This window comes from Lissotriton vulgaris, chromosome 1_1 (genome assembly GCF_964263255.1).
Source record: "Lissotriton vulgaris chromosome 1_1, aLisVul1.2, whole genome shotgun sequence".
Lineage (NCBI taxonomy): Eukaryota > Metazoa > Chordata > Amphibia > Caudata > Salamandridae > Lissotriton > Lissotriton vulgaris.
Genome location: NC_141685.1, coordinates 661832802 through 661845089, shown reverse-complemented (window position 1 = coordinate 661845089; position 12288 = coordinate 661832802). Strand labels below are relative to the sequence as shown.

Below are 12288 nucleotides of genomic sequence, written 5' to 3'. Positions count from 1 at the left end.
AAACTTCAGTTCCACGTGCCAACTACATTAATTTTCAGCTTAATTTTGTATTTGATGTGCAAATCAAAATGTTTATACGTTTGGCTGAGAGTTTCATAAATGGGCAGTCCAATGCGTGGATCAGTATTTGTTTGTTGGCAACGCTCCCAGTCTAGCACTAAGGCCCCGATTACAAGTTCCCCTTTAATTCTAAAGGGGTCGGTAACTCTTGTTAATGGCCCCTTAGGAATTTCAAGGTCGGCAGTAAAATAGCAGACCGAGTGTATTTCACCTGGAGTCCCAGGCTGCAGATATCGTCTGGGGAAATTCTAGGAGAAACTGTGGAAATACCTCCAATCAGTATTGGAATCATAGCTTACCCTAACAAATCCGCATTTTTAAAGGGGCTCTCGAAGTACCGCTTCTATTTTTCTAGCAACTCCACATCCTTTGGGTTACCAGTACCCTCGGTATCACTAACTGTGGGGGAGGGGAGATTTGGTTGGTTATGAGGGCATTCGGAATGAGGTCAGACAGGTGAACTTCAAAAGGGGAGGGGCATCTGAAAGGAATTAGCATAATTTCCTCATTTACAATTTCCCTTTGCACACGTAAACATGTGTGTAAAGTGGATTGGCGCATAAGGAAATGATGCCACTGTGGCAGAATATCTACATCTGCAAATGTAGCGATGGGTTGGGTTTTTGTGATTAAACGAGAAAGAGCACATACAAGAGTGTAAGGTTGTGGGTTTTCACACATCATATGCTCTGTAGTTTTCCATCTTGGAAAAAAACACAAAATTATGTCTATCAAGCGCAGGATAATACCTCGGGACATTTTAAGGATTTGGGGAGGCCTTTTCGGAAGAGATTTGAGTGTATGATCCAATTTCAGCTCGTTCATGCCCTCGTTGGCCAGCAGGTCACTGACATTGCACAGGCACACTTGACCAAATAATTCTAAATGTGTTTACATCTAATATTCAGGGATGCTGATGTGTTTTCAATATTGTAACACAGCAGCTGCTCACTAATATTACTGAAAATAATCCCCATGACACGCTCCGATTTCTAATATATGAGATCCTGTTTTGATCTAAAAGAAACTTTTTTATGGAGGTTGCTTGTAACATAAACACAGCAATACGTCTCTTTAACCCCTTCGAAGCTAATGACGAGCTGGGCTCGTCATGGCGCTTACCTGCCGTGCGCGGATGACAAGGCCAGCTCGTCATGATTTATGGGATTTTGTTGTTTTTAGCGCAGGACGGGAAAACGCCTAGCAGCCATGTGGTTAAAACTGGCACAATGAGCGACTGCATTGCATCTGATCACATGCACATGGTCAATTGAAAAGGAGTGGGCATTACAGCCATGGCTGGTGTGGCTAAGCTACTGATGCACTGCTTAATTTGTAAGGACTGCACCACACCCACAGCCACCACAAGAAACATCATCCCATCTCAAGAACGGGGCAACGCAATTTGTTTACTTTTTCAGTAACAAACCTGCAGTCATATATGACAACTCCAACTCTCAGCCTAACCCCAGCAACCTTGCAGCCAGTCTGCCAATCTTGGACGAAGAGCGCACCATGACCATTTGGGACCCAATCATGATATAACAAAAGACTCACTCAAATCAGCAAAGCCCGCATCTGCAACTCCTCCATCAACATAGCCACATTGCTGGAAGCCTGAAACCCTGCAACTTTCAATCCCATACTGAAGAAGCCAAGTCCACAAACCACTAAACAGTGTCCCTTCTGCCCTACCCAGCAAAGGTGAAAGTGATCAACAGATGCCTTACCGAACACCTCATCAAGTACTAGCTGCCCGTCCACATGAGACCAGTGCCAACCACAGCACAGAGACACCACTTCTTGCAGAAACAGATGGCATCTGGCGGATCCTTAATAGAAGGGAAACTGCAGCCCTCATTCCACTGGAGTTCTCAGCAGTATTTGACATGGTCCTGATCAGACGACTGCGCAGGGCCAGAATTCAGGGACCTGCAATTCTATGGATCTGGACATTACAAACCAGAAGAACTCAGTTAACCTGTCAACTTACTACTCTGAAGCATAGTACTTAATCTGCGGTATACCTCAAGGCTCCTCACTAAGCCCCACCCTTGACAACATCTATAAGACCCCTCTGCCTGAGATTATCCTTGCGAACATCAACATCCTCTCCTATGCCAATGACACAATTTGTAATCTCCCTTTCAGACAATTCCCCCAAATTAAGGAACAAATTCCCCACTTGCATCACTGAAGTTGCATCCTGGATGAAGGCTAACTGTCTCAGTTTGAACACCGACAACACAGAAGTGGAAACAGCTCATAAGTGGTGATGTTCAGAAAGAATGCCTCAACGTGGGACTCCACTTGGTGGCCTACAGATCTCAGACCCAAGCCTCCCGCCCCAAGCTGACATGCAAGAAACCTCAGGATCATCACTGATAACAAGCTGGACATGTCCATTCAAGCCAGCACCGTCACTGTGTCATGCCTCCACACTCTGAGAATTCTGAAATAAATCTACAAGTGTCTTCCAAAGGACAGCAGGAAGACTGTCACCCAGGCCCTCATCACCTGCAGGCTGGACTATGAGAACTCTCTCTATGCAGGGATCACCAATCATCTCTTGAAGAGACCATTCAAAACGCAGCAGCTAGACTTGTCCTCAACCTTCCACACCAGTCTAAAATCACACATAGGAGAGCTCCACTGGCTCTCAAAGCACAAGCGCACACAACTCAAACTCCTCACCCCCACATAGAGCACTACACAATACCTGTCCAGCCTACCTGAATGATAACATTCACTTTCACCAACCTTCCAGATAACTCCACTCAGCCAGCCTCTTACTAGCATGCATCCCCCATATTCATAAAAGTAGAATCAGAAGTCGAGCCTTCTCTTACATTTAGGCTAATCTATGGAGAACCTTCTATGACACATTAATGCCACCTCCTCTCTTCTTAAATAGCGCAAGAGTCTTCAGGTAAGTCCTCCCCTCCTGGGGCTTATATCTCACACCTGCACATTGCTTGGATACCTCCCAGGGATATAGTATGTGCTAAATAAAATACATATCACATAATATAAATTAGTGAAGGATGTGCTGTGGTCAAATGTAGTCCCCAATATGGTTTACAATTGCAAAGAAATGGAGGCCTGTACAACACTGAGGTATAGAATGCTGGCCGGCAGCACTGACTAAAGAAGGAGGATGGCAAGAGGGCCAGATAAAGGTATCAGCTGGGACCAGGATGGGCGAATGAGAAAGGGCCTGGAAGCAGAAAGAGGCATCAAAGGGCCGGTTCAAGTGTGGCAGGGCTGAGGGTAAGGAGGTACACCACAGAGACTATAGTGGCAGAGAGGACAAGCTGCTGCTTGAAAAGATGGGTCCTCAACCATCTGCCTTGAGGTTCTCCTCTCAACATTTATTTAAATCTACAGAAAGTTATGTCTTCAGGCAGACAGTGCATCACATACTCAAACCAAGAAACCCAGGTGTTTGCTTTGGTTGCTTGCCTAAAAATGTGTGCCTGCAAGAACCAGCCAGCCAGACAGACACACTGTCAAATGTTTGGACAGTATGGCGATTTCCATGCGAAGTGAAAATTTATTTTATTAAAGCACACGATAACAAAAACCTAGAGTCAACCATCTCCTTGTTTTATACCATCTGCTTTATGCTCCTACTTGGGTTTGCATCAAATCAGTCTTTACTGCGGCCTAAGCATCATACATAACGACCTACTCATTAACATCTGTCTATTTACTTTTATAATGGCAGTGCATTCCAAAAGTTTATGGACACATGTATATTTATGAGCCATAACAACACAGGCCTGCTTTGATAAGGCAAGCAGTCTGCTGCATCAAGGTTTGCTGGCAGAACGCCTGGTGATGAAATCCAACTGCACACTGTCTGCCCTGGTAAGTGAGAAAAAGTGCGAGCTGTCTCCCTCTTTTGGTCGCACTCAGACGTTCTCCACTTCATCCTGTGCTTTTCAGGAAACGAATAATGGGCTGATTCACTGAAATTTTTCCTAATCATAAATCAGGCCTACAGCTGGAAAAAGCAAATGTACACGCATGCGCACTTCATGAAAGAATCACATTATGGTTGCGCATGCTTGCCATACATTGCGTTATGTGTCCAAATCATCTGTAGAGAACCCATAGGTGGAATCCGGCCAGATGTAAAAAAGTGGGATTTATATATCTTCATTAATCAGCCTTATAAATAAAGTCCCGGGACTTTATTTATAAGGCTGATGTACCATCTATACACAGAGACAGATGTACAGAATTTACAGTCAAATCCCATTGGAATAAACTTTTGAAGATTTATAGTGACTACAGCGTTTGAAGAATGGACTTGAATTAATTACGATACAAAGTGGACTGCCAGCTAATTATAATTTTTATGCAACTATAATTCAGTTGAGATTAATATTGGTTACTGTTTTTGTGTGCTCAGGGTGTGGTAATTTACCCCCATTTTTAGATATATTCCTAAATGTGGAAAGAAGGGAATATATTTTCTGCTTTTTTCTACTTATGTGCTAAAAATGGATTCAGCTTTATAACCCCATTAATTATATTTCAAACATCAAGGCAAGAAAATATATTGTCTACACCTCTGATTTTGTAAAGACAGCTAAAAAGTGTGAGATCAGTGAGTGCTATTTTTACCCCATTGCAAATACTGTTTGCTCCGTTTCCTATTACACAGACAGCAAAACAGTGTGAAAAGATGTGCTTTTTACAGCACTTTCTGCAAGATCTCTGCTTTTCGATGGTCTACCGTCTGAATACACTTGGCATTATGGATAATGCTTTAGCATTGGTTTCCTCTTTTCTATCCGATAGGATACAATCAGTTACCTTGGGCAACTACGCCTCCCCGTCCTTCACTCTCCCATGTGGGGTCCCTCAGGGGTCCTCTATGAGCCCTACACCTTTTAATGTATACGCATCTGAATCGGCTGCACTAATTAGATCCTTTTTGATGGCATTAACATCCTAAGAGGACGACACTCAAAATGTCATGTCCCTCTGTAAAAATATTGTGCCACCAGTAAAAAGATTTAGGGATTGCATCCTGGCAGTCAACTCATGGATGAGCTCCCACTGCCTGACGCTCAACTTAGGAAAAAGTGAGAAAATCCTATTTGGCAATTACTCCCCCAGCTGGTCTCAGATTTGGTCGCCGGATCAACTGGAAGCAGTACCTATCCTGGTCCCTAAAGCTAAAAATCTTGGAGTGATGATAGATGAGAGAATGAACTTCGAAGCTCAAGTCAAAGCAGTTTCTACGTCCAGTTTTTTCTACTCAAGGCGATTAAGAAAATCTTATCTCTGATCCCAGCAGAGAGCAGGAAATCGGTATTTACATCCTTAGTCCTTTACACGCTGGATTATTGCAATGGACTCTATCTTGGTATGCCCAAGAAGCAGTTACATAAGCTTCAGATGATCCAGAATGCAGCTGCAAGGCTCCTCCTGGGGATCCCCAAATTTCAATCAGTGGGAAAGCCCCTTTGGAGATTGCATTGGCTTCCAGTCAAGAGTTTCGTATTAAGTTCAACGCCTTATGTATCACATATAAGGCACTGCACGGACCGGTCCTCAGATTTTGAGGCGGTCACTGCATTGGAACTCTCCAAACAGATGCCTCCAGTCAGAAGGGGCAAAACTGATACTCTCTCAGAGATTTTGTAAGCCTAACTGGGGTGGCAGAAGCTTCACAGTGGGTGCTACAAAGGTCTGGAATACCCTCCCCATTTCAATTAGAAGTCTCCCAAATTTGACATCTTTCAGGAAAGCCCTTAAGACCTGGTTATTGAATGAACAGAGCTCCAGCTCACTTCAGGACTGTTAGGGCCAAGACAACGCTTGATATTCGTGTGCTGTATAACATTTATTAACATAACAATAATTCCAACAAGTTATCGAAATAGGATTTGCGATGTCATTTATTATAGATAAGACGACACATAAGCACCAATGGTTGTGCATGCATTTTAGATTTGAAATATATTGAACTAGCACATTCTGATTTGTTACCTTAGAGCAGAGTTATTGGGCAGACAGCCTACTTTTAAAAGCATAGTTCGGGAGCAACAATACAAGTCTAGTGTATGTCCTTGACAACGAAATGCGAGGAGCAAAAAATAGACATCTAGCATCAAATTATATTTTACCAATTGACAAGTATGAATTTCCAATTTATTCCTCTTTAATTAAGTCATAAGCAGCACAGAGCAGTCAACGTACATTACACTGATAGTAATATTGCAAAAATACATCTAAAATAAACATATGTAGACAACATTTTGAATCTTACCCTATGACCTTTCTCGCCAGGTAGGCCAGGAAGGCCATCGAAACCCCTGTCACCCTGTAAAGCAAGAACAACATATGTGAAGGCAATTTCCTCACAAATTGAAAAAATATTGGAGGATTTCCCTCGTTATCAGCATTACAGCAAGTGTCATTGCCAACATATTGCTGAAGAAATTAACATAAAGTGTATGCTGGAAGGTAAATTATGCATTTCACACAATGACCCGTAGGTAAGGTCCAGTTTCTTAAAACATTGTCCATGTTTTCTTTTTCTTAAAATCTCAAACATGGTATTTATTTTATTTATTTATTATATTTCTAAAGCGCACTGCCACCTGGCAGGCATCCTGGCGCTAGCAATTTCAGAGACACAGCAAGTATAGGGCCCCACTTCACACAGTATCATCTACGGTCACAATAATGAGGGAGACACGAATGAAATCTACTACATGGCATTTTGCTCCACCTAATTCATTGTGGGTAGGTTTTTTCACACCCGTTTTTTCCAGGTGTGGGAACACCATGAAGAATCTCTTGAGGGTTTCGTTACAGCAGCAGCCAAGATTCATTCCCTGTTTTTGGCAGGGGGATCATAAAATGCTCCCTTGTGGCAGTAAAAAACCCTCCCCTTCCCTCTCTTCTCCTCTCACACACTCCTACATCCTCCAGTCCCCCCATAGAACCTTGCCTGTATTCCTCCAGCTCACCCACAGCCCCCTGCTTGCATTTACCGCCTGGTCAAAACAGGTGGAACATGCATGCACGAAAACCTCACAGGGTAGGGAATTTTGTGTGGTTTTACAAGCAGAAAATTTGGTCCCATGCACTAATGGAATTTACACAGAGCTCCAAGCATGGAAAATTCTAATGGTTTAATTTAGAGTTTGGCAGATAGGATATTCCATCACAAAGGTGATAGTTGTCCCAGCCGCCATATTACAAATTTTTTATTGTCCTCGGTGCCTGTAATATGGTGTCTGATTGATATCTGCAAAGTTTGGATGGAGTATACCGTTATGAATAAAGCCCTAACTCTAACAAGTCAAAAACAAAATCCCATTACCAGGCATTCAAAGATTTAATTCACAACCAGGAATATCCCTGCAGTTCTTAGCACTGCAAATCTATGGAGCAAGTACATCAGAAGGAGAAACACAACACATATAGAGCAACAGTCCATCACATGTTCCACTCTATCTGGAGTTGTAATTGGTCAATTTGGAAGTGTCTATGGAGACTCTCTGGTGAATGTCCAGATGGAGTATTGAGTGTAACGCATTAGGAAAAATGGGTCAACAGCAGGGCACCACTAGGAGTGCTTCACAAACAATGCTTTTTGTCTCCCCTCCAAGGAGTATGTTCTTATGGAGCAAGCCCAATGGGAACAACCACCAGCTCCAAACATGAAGTCTCTTTCAAAGTATAGCATCTTGTCACTCCGTTCCCAGAAACCATGAGCATCAGAGATTTGGCTCTTCAGAACCTCTCAGTGAAATGAAGCCACTAACAATTGCTAACTAGGACAATGCAATAGCAGAACATCTATGAAAAGATATCATCACAATTTTGGCAAAGCTCTTAAGAAGTGGCACCCCACTATTCTGACAATTTCTGAAAATGTTTCACAGTTGTATCCACTTAATTCAGGTCTATTTTCTTGTCCACAACTGTGTTCTTTTTAAGATATTTTGCCTTTCTCACCTGAAAGATGCTGCGACTTAAAATTTCAGAAGCAAACACCTTATCCACCCACAGCTACTGAAACTGAGTAGCACTTCACAATGAAGGAAGCATGGGCCAGATGTGCCTAGAATGCATTCTGTCAGATTGGTCGCAATTTACCGAATGCATTGGTATTTTACAAACTGCGCTATGTATAAATAGGTTGGTTCACAAAATACTGAATAGTAGGGGGTGGCAATTCAGCATAACTCATTATAATAACTTATTGCCATCACAGAGATCTTGGCCTGTTCATGTCAGCACACCACCATGTCTGTTTAACAAAAGCAATTATTTTTTTAATGGTCCTAGTTTTCGTTATAGTGAAATATAAAGCATTAAAAAAAATGTAAAACTTGACAAACGTGATTTAGGGGTAAGCATTAATAATGTTTTTAAACAATCACAAAGGGAAGGATGTCCCTTCAGAACCCCTTCTCGTTTGGGAATCGCTTACCACCTTCTTTGAGGTATTGGAAGATTATTTATGGTTCGCAACCATATTTCAGGTCCAAAACATTAATACATACAATAATTAATTGTTTTTTGGAAGGGACGCACAAAATACACCCTTTTTGAATCCCAATTCGATATGATTTTGGTTTTGGTGAATCAGTTTAAAGATTCGGAAACGATTTTTGGAATTGGTAATACATTTAAAAAAGGTATTCAGGGTTCACAAACCCTTCTGATTTACAGAGTCTGAAGGTTTGTGAAGGATAACAACCTTTCAACATGTGGATGTAAACAATCTACTTGTTGTAGAGTTACTCTAGCATACTCAATCTAGAGCTGATCCCTGTAAACCATCTAGTTAATCTAGAGTTGAGCCCTAGTACAGTTTCAAGGTGGTATTTTGTTTGCCCCAGTCCTATAGATATTCAAACACAAACTAACATTTCCCCAACGGTTGAAAGAAAACAAGAATCCTTCCTAGATAGTGATTGGATTTATTTAAAATCTGTTTATTGCGGTCTATTAGTCAGCCTGAAAATCTTTTTAAATATACGATCTCCACAATCCAATTCCCACATCCCAACTAAGGACATTTTTAAATCTCAGTGGAGATTAAAAAAGATTCAGATGGTGCTTCTGGTCTATGTATTTTCATGTTCAGTTATTATGAAGCCTGGCCAGCCAGAACCTCACACCTTTTTGTGCCTCTGTTGTGGGTGCTTCAGGCTGGAGAGACCCTTGCTGTGAGAAGCATAACTGTACACAAAGGCTATATTATTAAAGCCGCCTGTAAAGGACACTTGAAAGACGTGCCATCCTACACCAGCTCTGAAACTGCAGACAGTAAATATACATCTCTAGTCTTCTTTTGTTGAATAAAAGTGGGGCTTCACTGCCTCACTTGCTGTTCTAGTTCCACATCCTCCAAGTCCAAGAAAGAGAAAGCTCTGCAGAGAACTCAGAGGGCTGCAGTTCAACCAGAGCTGTTGTCTATCTGAAAGCCAACTTCCTGGGGTTGAGGAGAGATCATCTGAGACTAACCCATTACTGGAAGAGGTACGCATCTCTCTGAGAAAGTTGAAAAGAATGCCAACCCTGAAGGACAGGAAATTGTCCAGAGGGAGTGAAGTGCAGTGGGTTTCCAATGATAGTGTGATTTCTTGAAGAGCCATACATATTCTCCAGTGCCCGAGGGTCTACAGTTTCTCCAGATGTGTTTCCTGGTGATGGCTCGTCCTGAAGTCCTCATCCTGGGACCATCACCCTCCGCCTGGAACGACTCCTGGTGGCCCCCAGCCCTGGGCACCACCCCCAAGCCAACTGACCACGCACCCAACCTGGGCTTCATCCTGGACTCCTCCCTCTCGATGACCAGACAAGTCAACGCTGTGTCCTCATCATGCTTTCACACCCTTCGCATGCTTCGCAAGATCTTCCGATGGATCCCGACCGAAACCAGGAAGACGGTCGCCCAGGCCCTCGTCATCAGCCGACTGGACTACCGAAACACCCTCTACGCCGAAACCACAGCCAAGCTACAGAAAAGACTCCAACGCATCCAGAACGTCTCCGCCCGACTCATTCTGGACATCCCCCGACGCAGCCACATCTCCGGCCACCTGAGGGACCTGCACTGGCTCCCAGTTGAAAAGAGGATCACGTTCAGGCTTCTCACCCACGCACACAAGTCTCTCCATGACCTGGGCCCCAAGTACCTCAACGACCGCCTGACCTTCTACATGCCCACCCGCCAGCTACGGTCTACCAGCCTCGCCCTCGCAACCGTACCACGCATCCGAAGAGCAACCGCCGGAGGCAGATCCTTCTCCTACCTGGCGGCCAAGAAATGGAACTCCCTCCCCATCCACCTCCGGCTGACCCAGGACCACCTCGCCTTCAGGAGACAACTCAAGACCTGGCTGTTCGAGCAGTAGCGGACCCCTTCCCCCAAGCACCTTGAGACCCTCCGGGTGAGTAGCGCGCTATACAAATGCTGTGATTGATTGATTGATGGCTCATCCTGAGATCATCAAAGCCATGTCTGGGCTGCGATCAGAGCCAGAATCAGACTCTGCATGTCCATATTGCCCAAAAGAGGATCGGTCTGTGCATATTTGTGTTATCCAGTAAAAGATAGGCTTGTGTGTGACCAGAAGGAGATTCGTCAGTACTTGGTAGCACCACAGGAAGGAGATTCGCCTGCACATGGATACACTGATCCTGGAGAACTTGCCCGTAGAGAGCCTACCACTCCTATGCCAGGATCAACCTTTTTGTCATGCAGTGACGTGTAGCAGCATTACCACTAAAGCAATGTCTGCCAGGAAGGCGAGTGGCAGAAACCAGTGAGAAGGCCTCCAGACAAATCTGCCAGTGAGCACACCTCTTTCCAGAAGTGGGAAGGAAATGCATGGTGAGACAATGCTGGATGGCTGCCTGAATGTACTACATTTGAACTAACATTATTGTGCTGTATGAAACTGAGCACAAATACCTTAAGGGGAGTATCTATACCTGAGCTTTAATCATGCTATTGGCCTAATCCCAAGGAGCAATTGCCAAGACCAGAAAGGAGAGTACCAGAGAGAGATAGCAAACAGAGGTGCAGGCCTGCCAACCAGTACACAGGACACAGAATTGTGCTTTGTCTTTGTTTATGTGTAGTTTTCTATTACAGTGTGAACTAAAGTACCATTCTTTCTTGAAAGATCAGCATGGGCTTGGTCATTCAGATGTTGAGTGATTGCTGCATACTGAGCTTGGGCACCACCACACTACCTTCCTGAGAAGCTTTTGACTGTTCATTATCACTACCCCTGAGAGTCAAATGCCTGAGGGTTTGTACTTGGCTGGGTGTGCAGAGCAATAGTAGGACACACCCTGGGACGTCAGAAGCAAATGACCTCAGCCCCTGCAGTTTAGGCCCAGAAGCCCCTCCTTGCCCTGGGACCCATGAACAGCCTTTGACAGTCACTTTTTGTACATTCGTCAACATGTATATATGACTGTGGGTATTTAGCATGATTCTTCTTTTATCGTGTGTATCTTTTATGATCTGCCTTTGGAAGATCGGATAAAGACAATTGAATTAAATTGAGTTGACTGTGGGTATATAATTAGGTGATAAGTTTGCTTGTACGTCCTTTCAGTGCACTTTGCAATTCAAGGCCGCTGCATAATAGGTATAGGGGATAACACTGGCCAAAAACGAAAGTTTTTGGTTGTGTTTACACAGGACTAGTATTCTTGCTGAGAACAAAATGACTGTCAGAAATACATCTGAAGGAAATGGTCGAAAAAGAGACACAAAAGGAGTACAATGCAATCTGATGAAATCTGTTATGATTAGAATTACGTATATGCTAAATATATATTCTTGTACTTAGTATTATCTCTTTTAGTACGCTTTATAGACAATGCGAATATTTATCTTTAATGCACCAGATTTTGTTTCACTTGGTTTGGCCCTTGTTCCTCTTACCTATTCCTAGCCTTGGAACATTCCTTTATCATAATGTTTATTCTCTGTGGCAGCTGTCACTTGATGTGGCATGAGGTTGTGACAAGAATCATTAAACTCCTCTTTGAAACTACTTTCACTATCTTGGAGTTATAACAAAATCAGTTTTAGTGATGCTACTTTTCACAGCTCCTATATCAGTAAGAGAATGTTAAGGAGCCAAACACATTGTACATCCTCCAATACCATAACATGAAACTGCAAAGAGATGCAATGGTATTTGATGATTTTTACATCCCCATTAA

The 12288-nt window shown here is 43.3% G+C and overlaps 1 protein-coding gene across 4 annotated transcripts in view; it reads right to left on the bottom strand.

Annotated features, from left to right (window-relative positions):
* The window catches only part of COL11A1 (collagen type XI alpha 1 chain), a 393450-nt gene that overhangs the window by 199517 nt on the left and 181645 nt on the right, over positions 1-12288 (bottom strand). For all 4 annotated transcript variants that reach the window (XM_086954309.1, XM_086954306.1, XM_086954313.1 and 1 more), the window contains one exon: positions 6347-6400. In XM_086954309.1, the coding sequence (XP_086810435.1) occupies positions 6347-6400 (54 nt within the window). The remainder of the gene's footprint in view (positions 1-6346; positions 6401-12288) is intronic.